We start from the raw sequence: 17,856 nt of genomic DNA, 5'->3' as shown, positions 1-17,856 counted from the left end.
TCAGAATCGCATATGTCATCCCCTATTACCAGCAATGGAACCCTTAAAATCATTGCGACTCAGAAAAAGGTTCCTGCGCTAGTTTTTTTTTTTGGTGAATTCATTGCGACTTGCATTGACTTCTGTCAAATGAAGTCGCAAACCGCAATGAAATTGGAGGTCCAAATCGCACCGATTTTGTGGCTTTGAAATTGCGCTGAAGTAGTGGAATTTCAAAGCTTCACCCGTGTGAACCAGGGCTTATGCTTTTTAAATGCTGAAATCCATAACTAATCCATAATAGCTGGATTATAACCTCACAAATGACTGAGTACAGCATGGAACAACTTTGTTTTTGCAGTATAATAAAAAATTGTGGAGATAGTTTTACTCTTGACTCATGGAATTCCTAGGTAGGCTGTTAATTTTGATTTTGTTTCAGAATATACCCTTGTTTATAATAAAGTTTTTATATGGGAAAAAACCTAAAGCATAGTTAAAAACATAAATAAAGCTTGGCTTCTCTGCTAAGCATGCCGGATGCAATTCTGCTATCCAATCAGAATTTTTCAGTTGTCTATAAAGGGACTTTACATTTTTAAATAGTATTTATGTTGGGTATAGCCCAGCATTTGACCCCTAGTAACAAAGTAAAATTGGAGACAAGAGGTTTTTCTTCCTGTCCTTTGTGGGACACAGGAAATGTTAAACCTTCAGTGCACACTGCTGTCTACAGGCGTTTTGGACTGTCAGCCCAGAGTTTAGCCTCTCCTACTGTCAAATCTCAGGCTTTTTTTCCTAGTTTTCTAGAAGTATAGACATCAGCTCTGCTTTTGTAAAGACCTATCTGTGAATTTTCTAGTATTTTTTTTTTTTTTTTTTTCTTAATCGATCAAAACTAATTTTTACAGTTACTATGTGTGGTTTCACCACTGACTTCCAGCTATCCATTTCAGTTGTCCTCAGTATGGATTTTAGCTTATACTGCATCAGAACTCCACTGGATTGGACATTGCAGATTGATCCAGGAAGTAACCCTATGGTACTCCAGACTAGTTCTGGTTAAGTTAGCTGTGGCATGCTTTCCAGGTCAAGAGATTCTGGCATTGCCTCTGTTTCACCTTGTTTTTGAAGACTCAACAAGCCATTCAGGCCAGACAGTGGGAGTGCCTTCACGTTGGTTACTGGGTGCCAAAATTTGTTTTCCTCCAGCTTTGCCATGGAAGGGACTAACACTATGGGACAGAGTGTTAATATTTCGCTGGGTGGAGTGTCGTATACACGCACGCACTTGTTTTTTCTAGCCATAAGCAAGCATTTCATTCTTGCAGATTGTCACTTGTAATATTGGTCTGTTCCTGCTGTTTGACTACAGTTATTTGGGTCGCCTTTGGCTACCCATCTCTCAAGTTACTAAACTTTCACCTGCTATCAGTTGTTCAGGTTTTGTGACTACACAAGGCTTTGCCTTTTATCCTGAATGGTTTGGTAATGTTTGCAGTGTGCCCCCTGGGAGCGGCACCATCTGTTGCTGGGAACTAGGCTGTCCTATGATTTTAGATTCTCTAGCCTCATTGGAATCCTATGGCTCCATGGGATAGACTAGGTTTTCACTATGGTCGTATAGGTTTCATCACCCAAACTACTGAGTAGGTTTCTGACTTTGAGCGCAGAGATCACAACCGTGCTACCACATACTCCCTAGCAAATTCTTTGGTTGATTTGCTTAATCGTTTCTGAGAAATGGCCACAGAGATTCTGAAGCGTTAATGTTTTTCACAAATTTGCCTTTTCCTGTGGAGTTGCAGTACATTGCTATTACTGCCAAGTTAAAGGAGACTTTACTGATGCAGTGTATGCCACTCTGAAGCTAGAGGATAAGGCTGTTTTTATTAGTGCTGTTTCTGGTCTTGGGTTGTATAAAGCCACACAGACCTTCTGTTTGTATTTCCTCTTTTCCAGTTGTTTCTAAGCAATTGTTGTCTCTGTACTTAGTGAGGATTTTCAAAAGTGGTCTATTCCTGTTGTGGGATAAGAAGGGAAGAAAACAAGGGACGCGCTCCCCTAGTGTAAAACCTCCTTTTATTTTGACACAATAAAAAATATATTAAGATGCATTCGCATGGTTCCAGTGGATTAACACACCTGCCAGTGTAAAAGCCAGAGTGATCCCATCCATCCACCAAGCTGAATGGCTGCTCCCCAATGAGCTTCTGCCTGCAGCCTGGGGATCTGAGCCAAGGGCTGCTGCAGGAGTCAGGACAGACACTCGGTCACTGAAGTCCATGGCGGTGCAGTGAGGAACCCAAGGTAGCTGTGTATGCCAAAACAATGTGCCAAGGAAGTCTGTGTACTCCAAATTGCTGTGGATACTGCAACTACTTTAAGGGTATAGATGTTCGGCTGAGAGACAAACTGATTGACAAGGTGGCTCAGATTAACTAGAGTCCTTGGAATCTATTGAGAGAGAGATCCCACCCATCTGTGTTTATTTTTGTGATCTTGGTACTGCTTTGCTACAAAGGGAAGGCGTGCTGGTGTTAGAAGGGGTTATAGTCTGGATTAGAAAAGCCTTTTCTTGAAGTCTGAGGTTGGGTCCCAACCCTCTGTGTTTATGATTATGTACTAGGTACTACTTTGTTATAAAACTGAGGAATGATGGCATTAGGAGGGATTATACCCAAGGCTGATGTACAGTTTGCTAGTAACCATTCCTCCTGTAGGTGGCAGTAGATTATATATAGATATATAGATATATATATATATATATATATAGATATATAGATATATAGGGATTTTGGACTACTGCCATATATATGTGTGTGTGTGTGTGTGTGTGTGTGTGTGTGTGTGTGTGTATATATATATATATATATATATATATATATATATATATATATATATAATTACCTCACCATTATAGAAATCGGGTTAGCTACTCACAAGTAGGGAATTTTCTTAAGTCGTTTATATTTGGTTATTGTCATGCATGCTCAAGTGTAAATGTACTAGAAAACCATTATTTAGCATTAGTATCCACAAGGACATTGCTTTATCATTCCTGAAAATTTCTGAGATAAAAGCCTGTCCCTCTAAATCTAGAATTCCCTGCATTCTCTATTGGCATCTTTCCAGTGTCTCTAAAACTGACCCTAACGTGCTCCAGTGATGTCTCACTACTGTCTGTAATTATTCAAGATCAAAATATGTAGTTTTGTTCAGTGCACTCCCCACTGAGAGGAACATGCTGCATTACAATATACTTAATAACACAGCATGCATTTAACACACATTTTCTAGTCCCCTCAATATAGAAGTGAGGTGTGCTTACCTATAGCAAAGTGGCTGAAGGGACTCAGAATGTTGAGCTTATGAAATAGTGTGTGTTGATCATCTTCTTTGTTTTTTGGGGGTTTTTTTTGTTTTTTTATTTCTGCTTTGGCTCACAGAAACATTGTTCACTCTGACTGTATAATACAGTGGTGCTTAAAATGCTATTTTGTTTGTTCCAGCTTATAGAGCAGCTTAAACCTGGAGGAAGGCTAATACTACCTGTTGGACCAGCTGGAGGAAACCAGATGTTGGAGCAGTATGATAAGTTGGAGGATGGAAGTGCCAAAATGAAACCTCTGATGGGGGTGATCTATGTGCCTTTAACAGACAAAGAAAAGCAATGGTCAAGGTGGAAGTGATTTTCTGTCCCACTCTTTCTTCTTCCAAACACATACAAGGTGAAAGGTCTGGATTTTAGCAGATAAATGGAATGACTGCATTTGCTGCTGTCACTGCTTTCTGCTACTTCCATACCATTAACACTAGCTTAACAAAGTAAACCCTGGCATGTTGTGATGGTGATTTCAGAAGTAATTTAAACCACGTTACTTCTGTGCATGACTTCTGGTATAGAAGTGTAAGCATGGAAAGATTCGGCTTGCCATTTCAAACCTTTTTGCATTTTTCATTCCTTTGCGTTGCTTTACTGTAATTACAGGGGATTTTAACTGCAAACCTAGGTTTTTCTATTTTACAAACTTTTGTATGCAGATTTTTTTTTTTTTTTTTTTTTTTTTTTTTTAAGGTTATTTGAAATATTTGTTTGCTGCCCAAGGAGGTCTGCTGTTAACCAACGTTGAAGGGTTTTTTGAGGTTCCCTTGGCCTAAAATAATAGAATACAATAACTCAATAATACAGTGTTTGTTTTGGTCTGTACCAAAACCTCATTCTATAACCGTGTTTTTTTAATATTGGGGTATACTAACTTCGGAAGTAAGCTTTAAGTTGCAAGGTAAATGACATTTCCTTGCAATTATTGTTACCGTATATACTCGAGTATAGGCCGACCCGAATATAAGCCGAGGTCCCCAATTTACCCCCAAAAAACTGGAAAAAATTATTGACTCGTGTATAAGCCGAGGGTGAGACATGCCTGTCCATCCCTGTGTGTCGTCCATCCCTGTGTGTGTCCATGCATCCGTGTGTGTGTGTGTCCATGCATCCGTGTGTGTGTGTGTGTGTGTGTCCATGCATCCGTGTGTGTGTGTGTGTGTCCATGCATCCGTGTGTGTGTGTGTCCATCCATCCCTGTGTGTGTGCATGCATCCGTGTGTGTGTGTGTGTGTGTGTGTGTGTGTCCATGCATCCGTGTGTGTCCATCCATCCCTGTGTGTGCATGCATCCGTGTGTGTGTGTGTGTGTGTGTGTGTCCGTGCAGCCTACCTGTGTCCAGCCTGCCTGTGTCCGTCCAGCCTGCGTCCCGTCCCGGCCTGCGTCCCGTCCCGGCCTGCGTCCCGTCCCGGCCTGCGTCCCGGCCCGGCCTGCGTCCCGGCCCGGCCTGCGTCCCGGCCCGTCCCGCAGCTCTTCGTCGGTGGCCATTCTAGGATTCAAAAGCCGCGCCTCCGTCGGTGATAGGCGGAACACTCAATTTCCCACTGACTGCTGGGAAATTGAGTGTTCCGCCTATCGGATGTCCGTGATAGGCGGAACACTCAATTTCCCAGCAGTCAGTGGTCCGCCTATCATGGACGTCCGCTCATCCTCATACTACGGACGAGGATGAGAGGACGTCCGTGATAGGCGGAACACAGACTGCTGGGAAATTCAGTGTTCCGCCTATCACAGGCGAAGGCGGAGACGGAGGCGCGGCCTTTGAATCCTAGAATGGCCGCTGTCTGTCTGCTCGACACGCTGATCGGGCAGACAGACAGCGATGACTCGAGTATAAGCCGAGGGGGGCACTTTCAGCCTCAAAAAAGAGGCTGAAAATCTCGGCTTATACTCAAGTATATACGGTACTGGTAAAAGAAGATTGACAAACATGCATTTTGAAAGTTCTGACTCGACTTACTACATGCTTGTTCTAGGTGTTACAGCAACCCAGAGACTGCCAGGCAGCTAGCATTATCATATAGAGGTCAGCAGCTCCTTTCTTACAGGGAGTCATAGATTTCTATCATAAATCTGTGAACCTTATCAGTTCTCACCCACTTTTTTTTATATGTACAGTTATCTTTGATTTCCTCTGCTATAGGTTCAGGCTCTTTAATTGTCCACCTAGAATTTGTTTTGTATTCCCACTATGTTCTTTATGAAAAAAAAAAATATTTTAAAATTTGATAATTAATTTAGGACTCAAAATGAAAATGGCAGGTGTATGTATCTGGGTATTCTTTAACGCTCCAAAAAAAGTAAAATGTAAATCTTTAATGATACAGACACCTTTTAACGTGAAATAAGGATGGAAATGCAAACACAACGGGCTTATTTTTTATTTTTTTTATTTTGTACATATTTTGGAAGAATGGAGCTGTAGGGGGTCAAAAATATTGGCATTGAGTGTTTCAAACAGAATGGCATTTACAGAGATTTTCTATAGCATTTATGTGTGACATTTCCATGAAATTTAACAGTATATAATACAGTTATGTTCCCGACTTACGAACATGTTTGGTTCCAGGAGCATATTTGTGAAAGTAAAGCTTATAATGCATTTCGCACGAATAATGCATGAAATGCAAAAAAAAAAATACTGTAAAGAAAACATTTTTAATCATACAGCACCTTGAAATGTACAGTACAACAGCTGACATGGAGTTAACAGAAGAAGAGTTACTGACTGGAGGAGGGTGGGTAGGAGTTTGCGCAGCGCTTTACAACATGAGGGCAGACAGTACACTTACAATACAAATCAATACAGGAGGGACTAGAGGGCCCTGCTCGTTGGAGCTTACAATCTAGAAGGGAGGGTCAAGTTGAAACAAAAAAAGGTAACAACTGTGGGGGATGAGCTGATGGAGAAAATGAAAATACAGTTGTTAGGTGTGGGTAGGATAGGCTTCTCTGAAGAGAAGGGTTTTCAGGGATCACCTAAAAGATAATAAAGTAGGAGATAGGCGGACAGATTGGGGTAGAGCATTCCATAGGATTGGAGAGGCTTTGGAAAGTACTGGAGGCGAGCATGGGAGGAGGTGATGAGGGAGCTAGAGAGCAGGAGATCTTGAGAGGAACGAAGAGCATGAGTGGGTTGGTATTTACAGACTAAGCTAGTGATGTAGCTGGGGGCAGAGTTGTGGATGGCTTTGTACGTAGTTGTTAGTATTTTGAATTTAATTCTTTGGCTGAGCGGAAGCCAGGGGAAGGATTGACAGAGATGAGCAGCAGAGACAGAGTGATTGGTAAAGTGGATGAGTCTGGCAGCAGCAGCATTCATAATGGATTGAAGAGGTGATAGACTATGTAGAGGTAAGCCAATGAAAAGGGAGTTGCAGTAGTCGAGGCGAGAGATGACCAGCAAGTGAATTAAGAGCTTTGTTGTGTCATTGGTTAGAAAGGGGCGTATTTTGGAGATGTTGCGGAGGTTGAGGCGGCAGGATTTGGACAGTGATTGGATGTGTTGCTTGAGAGGTCAGAGTCCAGGACTACACCTAGAACCTTGGCATGTGGGGATGGGCTTATGGTTGTGCCATCAATTTGAACAGTGAGATCAGGGGAAGGGGCATATGGGGGAGGAAAATTTACAAGTTCGGTTTTGGATAGATTGAGTTTGAGGAAGTGGTGTGACATCCAGACTGATATATCTGATAGTAAATTAGTGATACGTGAGGAGACAGAGGGAGTGAGCTGAGGGGTAGAGAAATGGATTTGGGTGTCGTCAGTGTAAAGGTGGTATTGGAAGCCATGGGAGGCTATCAGTTGACCCAGGGAGGATGTGTAGATTGAAAATGGGAGCGGTCCAAGAACAGAACCTTGGGGGACCCCAACAGAGAAAGGAAGAGGAGAGGAGGAAGTAGAGTTGTAAGAAACGGTAAAGGTGCGGTTGGATAAGTAGGAAGAGAACCAGCGAAGAGTACAGTCACGGAGACCAAAGATATGGAGTTTTTGGAGGGGGGGGGGGGGGTGGTCAACCGCGTCAAAGGCAGCAGAGATGGTGCAGCTGAATGATCGCCTTTAACAGGAGATGGAGGGCATGCTGCAATTTTACTTATACCTGATGATGTTGAAACCAAAGATCTTCAGAAAAGGGAGATGGCGCACAAGCTGCAGTTTTACTCACACCTGGTGTTGATTGCACAGGTTCTGGTTCTTTGCTTGATTCAATTTTATCTACCCTCTTGAAAAAAAACGATCCATATCTGGGTAGTAGCTCTTTTTTTCTCATCATAAATGACAGGGTAATACTGGATGGCATTCTGAACGGTTGCTGCAACCTTCATGTACCATTCTAGATTTTGGGTCTTGTGCCTCAAAAACTAACCGTGCCTCCTCAGACAATCCCCTTGCCATTTTCTGGTTTGTTAATCTCTGGTAATTCGGTTATTTCTTCCTCTTGGCTCTCCATCCTTTCGCTGGGCCTCCATTTCAATTAGGTCTTCATTAGTTAGCTCCTCCTGTTGCACACGATACTTCAGCTCCACCATCTCCTACCCACCCTCCTACAGTCAGTAACTCTTCTTCCCTTAACTCCATGTCAGCTGTTGGACTGTACATTTCAAGTTGCTGTACAATTAAAAATTAAGTTCCTTGAAGTTGTCCTCTTGAAGATCTAGCTCCCGCTTCTCACTGGGGGGTCATTAAGTTTGCTGAAGATCTTTTTGGACTCCTCACCCATATTCTCAAATCCAAGAACATCATAGCCAAACTGCAGACAAAGGTTATTCCAAACAAACAAATAGACCCTGCCCCCACCTATAACTGGCCTTAGCAGCAAGGAGTACATGGAACGGCAATGCATGCAAAACTAAACCAAAGAAAATTCCAGCTCAACTCACCAACCAGTCTGCTACCAACTGAATTATCCTGTCTAACAAAATGCATTAAAAACAGGGGTTTATAGCACACATTTGCAACTACATATGTAAGCGGCAGAGCCACTCCAAGGCACCTCAATATTTCTGTAGTCTTAACTCTTGTAAATTTACGAGAGCCTCCATATTATAGAAGCACCTGCATTCTAATGGCTAAATAGAGGACAGGTGAGCCTGGAGGTAGCCCACCCATCCTTAAAGGCACGGGGCACACTACACACCCAGCACAATGGAAGCAAAGATGTCCATTGTGTCGTCCTCACCAATATCGCATCAGTAACACACAAATGGCCCCTGCTCCCACCTTTGTCCTTCACAGCAAGGAGCACATGGAAGGGCAACATATGCAAAACAGGTTCTTCAAAACCCCATTCATAGTGAGACCCGTAACCTCACACCAAGCAAAGTCAATGTTTTATATGACCTTGTAGCTGTTATAGTCCTTCCAAAATTGTCACAAGGTTATTCTTGATTCATCAGTAGCCTTTCCTGCCTGAAAATGCATGATATAAATAATATTTCTTGACCGCTGCAATGACTTCCTGGTTCATAGATTAAGTGCGGTAGTATTAAGTGGCCGATGCATTACTTTGATGTTGGGATGAATGGGGGTATTCCAGAGTATTGTATAGTAAAAAAGAATGTTGAATGAACAATTTTCTCCAAGGAACTTTTCTCTATCTCTGGGATAAAGTGGTGGACAAACCAGTTCTGGAAAATGGCCTGCGTAACCCAAGCTTTGTAGTTGCTCTACCACACAACAGGTAGAGAGGTCATGGCTATGTGTTTAAGGGCTCTTGAGTTTTCTGAATGGTAAACTAAGAGGCTTCAGTTTCATATAGCTGGAAGCCTTGCCACCAAACAAATTTAAACAGAAAAACTCCCAGCTTAAATTACCTGCCAGCCTGTGACAAACCAAATTCCTGTGTAACAGTTTGTCACAGACTCTGCAGCTTATGCATGTATTTACAAATGTGTGAAAACTAAAGCCCTGTTTTTAACAAAGTACCTCAGTATTATCTGTAGTCCTAACTCTATACATCTTGAGAGCCTCCATAGTAGGAGCACATATATAATAATGGATAGATTGTATGCCTGGAGGGAGCCCACTCCTCCTTAAAGGCACAGGGGTGCACTTAACACCCAGCAAATAGCACAGTGGCAACGAAGTTGTCCAGTGTGCCCCCTTACCAAATAACCAACGGCACAAACAAACGGCAACTGCACCAACCTATAACTGGCCTGAACCAGAAGGAGCACATGGAAAGTCGAAGCATGTCAAACGGCAACAAAAAAAGTCCCAGCTCAACTTACCAGCCATCTTGCAACAAACTGAAACAGAGTTAGCCTGTCCTTTGCTGCTTTATAGCCTGGCATAATCTCTTCCTCCTTACTGATGTAACTTCAGTCTGGCATCCTGTTCCACTACAGCCCTATCTCTACATCAAAAACCTGCTCAGGTAAATAAGCACCTGCATCAATAATTCCTCCTCACTTATGTTGTGAGGTTTGGCTCTAGCCTTGCACTTTTGAAACCAGCCATGGCTGGCATTAAATGATGCACCCCTTGATTCTTTACTGCAAGTCTTCATATAGGCTTTTAGCTTTTTCTTGAATCCATATTAGGCTGTGCGGGACTTAAAGCTGATGTTGAGTCTGCATCCACACACTAAGAGGTTTCTCTATTTCCTCTATTACTATTTGCACTTTTTTTTTAATAATATATTCTCAACATCATTGGCACAGCAGACTTCAATTGTTCCATGATCTTGTTTAGAATTGTGCTGATGGTTGAACCATTCAGGTTATAAAAACGAGCACAGTCTACTATCTTTTCTCCTCGCTCCAATCTCTTAATTCTCTTCACTTTTGTTTCTATTGTTTTGGCTTGGCGCTTCTTAGAAGTCCCTGCTACATCACCACTGCTTTTACGCTTGCTTCCAGACATCCTGGGCTTGAAATCCACCCTATACTACTGTGCACTATAGTACTGAACTGTAACGTACACAGCAGCATGACCAGATTCGGCAGAGGGTGCACGTATGTGAGATTGTCCAGCAGACAAGTGAGCTACTTCCATGAGTGGACATGTGAATGAATGTTCGCATCTTTGAAAGTTTGCAACGTGAAGGCTTGTTCGTATCTTTGAAGGGTTAGAAGTAGGGGACTTACTGTACTAAAATTTTCCTTTTTAAGTTAAACTTTCTACAGCATATAGCAGCCCTTCTAATGTCTTATACACACCTATCCACCCTCTACGTTCCAGAGTCACAATATATAAATATTTGACTGTATGATACATCCCAGTGATAGAAATAAAGAAAACACATTTAAAATATTAATGCACCCATGCATTGCCCATAGACTATATCTAAAAACGCACCTTTTTAATTTTTTTAGAATGTGCTGGATTTAGAAATGGGTTGGTATAGGTGTTTATATGTCTTTTTTTCTATATCTTTACTCACAAACTAAAATGTGTGCACTGTCTTTAAAGTACGTATACATGCTGGTGTGTATTTATGATTGATGCAATTTTTTTTATGTTGCTTAGCATTTGCCTTATATAACTGAATTTTGAATGTTCTTTAACATGTAACCAATAATTTTCTATTTTCTTTGTCTGCAGGGATGAATTGTAATGGCTTCATCACTCCAATTCAAACATAGTATTATGGCGTGGTGCTCCTACTGCACTGTCAAAGGCTTTTTTTTTCTCCAGACTCCTCATTGGTGCAGCTTGTTTTGGATTTTGTTACCCTGTTAAAAATGGCATGGAGGTTTTTTTCCCTTTTTTTGGCTTTTAAGAAAAATATAAACTGTGCAAATTTAAGTTGAGATATTTAATTTCAGTTTTTTTTTTTCCCCCTCATTTTATGCATTAAAAATGCCAGAGTGTACGACCCAGTGCAAATGCACCACATTGTGAACTATTTAAAATTGCACATATAATGTTTAATATCTGAAAACATTAAAACGGCAACGTTCATCATCAATGTTAAATTAATTTGCAAATGTTCACAGAATGACATAGAGTACATGCACAATTTCACATTTCTGCTAAATGCTGCTAAACATTTAGAACAGAGCTTCCTTCTCAGAGCTTTTTTTTTAATTTTTTTTTGATGTGGTGTGCTAGAGTAGCATGTGGATGCAGTTAGCAGCTTCACTTAACTACCAAGATGTGTGTTTCTTGATACCCCACAGGTGTGTGAGCACCGTGGACTGATATCTTCAATTCAACAGCTGTAGACACCTTTAAACAATTCTGTTCAGTCGGAACACACAAATAGTTTTCATCATTTGCGGATAAAGAAATAATTGGAAGCCTATGTTACATCCAAGCTTTTTTCCTGGTGATGCATTTTATAGTTCACTGCTGTGTACAACACGTGCTGTGTAAGCCATGTTCTTGCAGTTGAACAGTTTATGCAGCTACGCTTTGCCAAATAAAGTACAAAACAATGGAATGCTCCTGAGGTAGTTCTTTTGTGTGGTGTCATGTGTTTTTACTCTGAATTGACATGAATGAAAAGATTTATAGGCTGAATGTGTAACAATGGATCTAAAGGATTTTGACTTTTTTGTCCTCCTGGGAACAGTGGCATGCAAGTTGCTAATTTTTACTTTTACTGTTTTGTAATCAGTTATGTCTTTAAACAGATGGCAAGAACACAAACGCTGCGTGACCCTGGCAAATGAAATAAATCAGCTGAGACATTTGTAAAACCTTTATGTGTGCTATTGTTTTGCTGCAAGAACATATATTTAGCCACACAGCATCAAAATGATAGCATTACAGATGTAATATTCCAGCACATTTCAAACTGTTAACCGACCTGTAGTTTATTTGGCAGTCACCAAACCAGGAAAGTCGCCACTGATGACCATTATATGCAGGTAGCAGATCTGTTTTGAAATAGAATGTGTTCCACAATTAGCCATACAGGGACATGAAATGCCCACATAATTGTTTATTTACACAGCTGCCTCAGACCTTGAGACCTTAGCTTGTTTCTCTTCAATAAATGATGTGTCTTTGTGAAGCTGATTTCTACATCATGTGAGTCCACCCCTGTGCTTAGTGGTTCTTCTAGTCCACTCTCTACACCATGGGTCTTCAAACTACGGCCCTCCAGTTGTTTAGGAACTACAATTCCCATCATTCCTAGCCATGTCTGTGAATGTCAAAGTTTTGCAATGCCTCGTGGGATGTGTAGTTTCGCAACAGCTGGAGGGCCGTAGTTTGAGGATCCCTGCTCTACACTGTAGTGATGTGGTGGTTCATGGGAGAAACCACAGAGCACAATGGAATAGACAGCAGATTTACACTTCCAGAAGTATTTGTTCTGGAAGACTCCTAAGCCGATGATTTCTGCAGCAGAGTTCAGTGGAATGGACAGCAGGAGAGAAAAATAGTCACCTTATTCTTCTGCAGGTACAGCTTTGTTCAGCGCGTTTGTGTAAGTGACAGAGTAATAAGTATGTGCTGGCAGATGAAGAGAAGTTTCACTGGGCTTTTGTAAATCCAAACCCAGTTCATATATTTCCATGTAGACCATGTTTGCGTATTTGGTAGAAAGCATTTATATCCATCCCAGAGTAGCCACTGTACACTATATATGAAACTGGCTTTGGTGCACTCAAGTGGTAAAGTTAGCATATGCAATCCAGATGTTTGAGGCACTCACAGGTCTTGTAACAGGGGAGGTGGTACAAATCACCAATGCTTATTGGATTAGCATTATGATGGCGTGCTGTGATATATACACTACTGTGCAAAAGTTTTAGGCAGGTGTGAAAAAATGCTGTAAATTGAGAATCCTTTTAGAAAAAGAAGTGTTGAGAGTTTATTTTTATCAATTAACAAGCTGGAAAGTAAATGAACAGAAGAGAAATCCAAATTAAATCAATATTTAGTGTGAACACCCTTTGCCTTCAAAACAGCATAATTTCTTCCAGGTACGCTGGCAAACAGGTTTTTTTTAAATTTTTTTAAGGAACTCTGCATGTAGAATGTTCCAAACATCTTGGCGAACTAACCACAGATCTTCTGTGGATGTAGGCTGCATCATATTCTTCTGTCTCTGTAATCCCAGACAGACTTGATAAGATAAAAGCTCTGTGGGGCCAAATCATGACTTCCAGGATGCCTTGTTCTTTACGCTTGTACCTCTTTCCAGCTCTTCAGTAAACAAATTGCTACAGCCAAATATTTCAAATTTTTAACTCATCAGTGCAGAGCACCTAAAGATAGCATGGCAGTGTAACCCTCTTTCTACCACTAGTATAGAGGAAATTAAAATAGATAAATAGTGCAACTGCTGCAAACACCGATAGGTGAATTCAAAACCAAAAATAATGTGATATGCTGTAAATGGTGCTGCATTGTTGAAAACTCGGTAATAAACTACAAAAAACTATGTGAAATCCAAGAAAACGTATAAAAACAAGCTGGAAAACAAACACTGGTATCAGAAAACATAACTTCTGAAATGCAACAGTGTATTATTCAAAATGAACACAAGATGGCAGTGAAGATCCAATGGCCACTGTATAAAACTTCTTAAAGTGCAATAGTGAAATGAAACGTCCAGTGCAAATACGCAAAGTATGATGAAGTGACTAAATCCACACAGTCTATGAAATCACAAAGTGCTTGACAGTTATGTAAAGTGCATTAAGAGCCCTTTCAAAATGATAGCGGCTGAATAAAGGGTTAAAAGCGCCGCTGCTGAGGTTTTTTTTTAGGAGCTTCGGCATTGCTGGCCATTGATTTCAATGGGCAGGGGCGCTTTAGTAGCAGTATATAAGGGGGTTCTCCTTGTTTAAATCCAGCAAATGGTAGTCGCACCAAATAGTGATTTGATTTAAATTTTTCTTCTGTTTGCCTACTTTGCATTTTGGAAATTAATAAAATAATATACAATTCAAATATATATTGTTGAAAGCACTTTTACTTTTACAGCATTTCTTCACACTTTTGCACAGCGATATTATATATATATATATATATTACAATAGGCTATTAACAATCCTTGTTGGGCACACATTTTTATTTTCTCAGGTGTTTCTGATTTAATTTTACATTGACAGTAATTTAATGGGAAAGACAGAAGGGACGTTGCTTCATATTGTATTACAGGTACATGCCATTAATGAGATAATCTGACTCCTCAGACGTTAATGGGCGAGCATTCTTCAGCTTGTGTTTTACCAGCCGGAGACGACAAATTACCATCAAGAGCAGTAATGATGTTATTGCCAAACCAAGGGCCAGTGGCAAGACTGCTCCTGAAAAACAGAAAAACAAACAATTTCAAACACTGGTTCTCCGAGCAATTAAACACATCACCCCGTTGTACTATATTTCATTCAAATTACAAATATCAGCCCAATATGGGTCCATTCACCCTCCTTATTACATAAAGACTATACTAAAATAAAAAAACTGTGCACAAATACAATATTGCTGGCAGATTATCTGGAAGTTGTAAAAATAAATACTACCATAAATGCAAAAAGAAATGTTATTCGAACATCATCTCTCTTCCTTGCAAAGGTGCTTGGCCAAAAAAAAAAAAAAAAATGCAAACAAAACATGAATTCTGAGTTTAAATTCACTTGGTTTACTGGCTACAGGTGATAGACTGTCCCCCCTACAAATGTACGCAGTGTTGATGCGTTTTAACAGGGCTACCAAATTGCACACAATTAACCTTTTAAATATACTTATTTTCAATTACTAAGCATCCCTTGGACCCTCCACACTCATTTTAAATGTCGTACCTTCATGTACAGTACAGAACATATACAAATGTTTTGTTTTTTTTCTGTCCTTCAATAAGTCCAGAATTCTGCAGAATTTTTCCAGCAGGAACTTCTCTTGTGGGTTCAGACTCTCCTGTGGGGAGGAGGTATGTGCTACTCCAAATTCAGACATTATCCTACCCACCCTGAAGGCATAAAATACTTATGATCTTATGAGCTGTGCAAATTGTGCTTCTATCTCACTTTCTTTGCTCTTCCTTTCTACCTCTCCGCATTAGGCTGCATGGGATGTCATTGCTGTGTACCATAGATTTTTGCTGGCTGATGTCACTTTTGGTCATTTCTATTTCAGAAATCTGCCAGCAGCCATGTTTGTGGGCAGGCATCCTCCTTGGGTGAAGACTGGAAATACATCACTAATTGGAAAGAGCATTTGGGTGTGCTAAATTTAAATGCACACTGCAATTATGGTAGTGGTGGCTCCCACCTCCAGTGTATATATACGATTAATAAAATTCCTGGTAGTTCATATAAAGTCCCATTTTGTTCCCTCTCTGATTCCAGTGTATATACGTCTAGTTCCTTTTCTCTGTTCCCTCCTCTGCTCACTTGGCTGAGAGTTAGCTAGGTTTTAGGATTGTCTACTTGTTTTTAGTGTGCTGCCTCTATGCATTATTTTTACCTTTTTGGATAAGTGCCTCTGTCTATTTATATCTTATGCCTTGCATCTGTTTTACAGTTACGTTAAACTTTGCTTTTATTCCTAGAGTTGCCTTTTTCATCATCTTTTTAGGTTTGTGGAAAATGTTTCTTACACGCCTTTGTGCTTATTACTTTAGCTATATTCAGTCTGCTTTTTGGCTTTTCTAATGCATTTACCATGAGTTTACTAATGCCCCAGCAGCAAGATTCTTCAAATATGTGTAAGGAAGGAAGTCAGTTTTTTGATCTCAAGAATGTACTACACATTTCCAAGTTTTTCAATTCTGTGAGGGAGAGAAGTTCCCAGAAGGAAGACAGGGGTCCTACCCTCAGAAGAGATTCACTGGCCTTTAGAACTTCAAGTTATTCATCATCCTCTACTGGTTGACACAATCACTACTCTCATTACAGCTCTCACTGCTGATCATCCAAGAGAAAATTAATGATGGGTATGGCTGACCACAAGGGAGGAGGCTAGCATGCTGTAAAGAGGCCACTGCCCCTAGTATTGAACAACCTCAGCCTATAAAAGATTACATTAAGGAAGCTGTTCTAAAACACTTGGCTCATAGTAAGCCTGCTACCCCAAGCCCTCCCTCTCATGTTATAGAAAATCAAAATTACTCCAAGGGTAACCCTGAACCAGAAAGGTTTGAAAGCTGCTAGGGACATGTTTTTGCATACTTGATAGGTCCAGCTTGGCGTATCTTATACCTGATGGGCCGCTTGGGAAATGATAAATCGATGTAGTCTAAGCTGCTACAGGGATAGTTGCAACGATGCCACAGCAGTGTCCTACAGGAACCAACAAGGCGAACCACCAGAAATCGAGCTGCCCTGAGAGAAACAAAAAAAAAAATCTCTCCTGGGCAGAAACCCACATTTTCTCTTGGCTTTCCACAGTCCTGGCATAGACAACTCGAAGGCCAACTTCCTAAGCTGCAAATGCATGGGTCTGGAGGAACTGCACCCAGAAATCATCCAGAATCTTGGTCCACAGTGGAGGACAACATACTGTATGTAGACACCCTGGCCTCCAGATTCAACAGCAAACTGAACAGATTTATGGCCAGGACCAGGGATCCTCTGGCCTTCCCAGTCGATACCCTAGTGATTCCTTGCACTCCACTCAGGCTGATCTATGCCATCCCTTTGATTTAAAGATTATCCTTCGGCTGCTAAGCAATATAGTGTTTTGGTTGGTCATCATCACACTGAATTGGCCTAGAAGGACATGATGATACACCAGACATACTCCGACTAGTGGAGGACAAGCTGTGGGTTCTTGCGTGCCCCCGCTATGGTGTGTGCAATAGATAATCAAAAATATTAAATTAATGAAATAATTGAACAATGGGCTGCTGCTCTAAGGTAAAAAAAAACAAAAACCTAATGGTGATACAAAATAATTATACTCAGCGCTGCTCCTAAGAATGCAAATAAATGAATATGTAAACAATAATATATTAAAGAGCTGTGCAAACACAAAGTGAAATCAAAATAAAGCCGTTAGGTCTTCCAAAGGAATATCTCGAATTGGCTTTCCTTTCCTCATGGCCATTTGGTCTGTTAGGAATGTTTATGAGCTATCAGCCCCTTTTTGTAAAGAGCCTTTTTTTGTATTGCATGAAGACAGGGTAGTCTTGAGACATAGACCCCACCTTTTCTACACAACCTCATTGAAGATATTCTCCTTTTGCTGTGGCTCTAGATATAGTTAGCATTTCAGGGGACATTTTTATATATTTTTTTAATTGTTTAACCACTTGCCGCCCGCCCTATAGGCAATTGACGGCTGCAAAGTAGTTTCATAATCCTGACCGGACGTCATATGACGTGATCAGGATTATGAGCCGCTGCGCGCCCCCGGGGGCGCGCATCGCGGCGATCATTGTTGCAGGGTGTCAGTCTGACACCCGGCAACTACGATCTCGGTAAAGAGTCTCCGACGGAGACTCTTTACCACGTGATCAGCCGTGTCCAATCACGGCTGATCACAGTGTAAATGGGAAGAGCCGGTGATCGGCTTTCCCTCACTCGTGTCTGTCAGACGCGAGTAGAGGAGAGCCGATCGGCTGCTCCTCTGACGGTGGGGGGATCTGT

At 41.0% G+C, this 17,856-nt stretch overlaps 2 protein-coding genes across 6 annotated transcripts in view; one reads left to right on the top strand and one right to left on the bottom strand.

Moving 5' to 3' along the window:
• Nucleotides 1-11,750, top strand: part of PCMT1 (protein-L-isoaspartate (D-aspartate) O-methyltransferase) — a 90,541-nt gene extending 78,791 nt beyond the window's left edge. For 2 of the 4 annotated variants that reach the window (XM_077486735.1, XM_077486738.1), the window contains exons 7-8: nt 3,492-3,661; nt 10,910-11,750. In XM_077486735.1, coding sequence (XP_077342861.1) covers nt 3,492-3,661; nt 10,910-10,922 — 183 coding nt within the window. In that variant the 3' untranslated portion in view covers nt 10,923-11,750. Of the gene's footprint in view, nt 1-3,491; nt 3,718-10,909 lie in introns of all 4 variants that reach the window. The other 2 variants (XM_077486737.1, XM_077486736.1) reach the window with 2 other exon arrangements.
• LRP11 (LDL receptor related protein 11) overlaps nt 11,044-17,856 on the bottom strand; it is an 87,042-nt gene continuing 80,229 nt past the window's right edge. For both annotated transcript variants that reach the window (XM_077486734.1, XM_077486733.1), the window contains one exon: nt 11,044-14,574. In XM_077486734.1, the coding sequence (XP_077342860.1) occupies nt 14,420-14,574 (155 nt within the window). In that variant the 3' untranslated portion in view covers nt 11,044-14,419. The remainder of the gene's footprint in view (nt 14,575-17,856) is intronic.

The sequence above is a fragment of the Lithobates pipiens genome, unplaced genomic scaffold (genome assembly GCF_037356315.1).
Source record: "Lithobates pipiens isolate NorthernLeopardFrog02 unplaced genomic scaffold, aLitPip1_a1.2 Scaffold_18, whole genome shotgun sequence".
Lineage (NCBI taxonomy): Eukaryota > Metazoa > Chordata > Amphibia > Anura > Ranidae > Lithobates > Lithobates pipiens.
The sequence above is the reverse complement of the archived record's forward strand: the minus strand, read 5'-3'. Positions and strand labels throughout refer to the sequence as shown.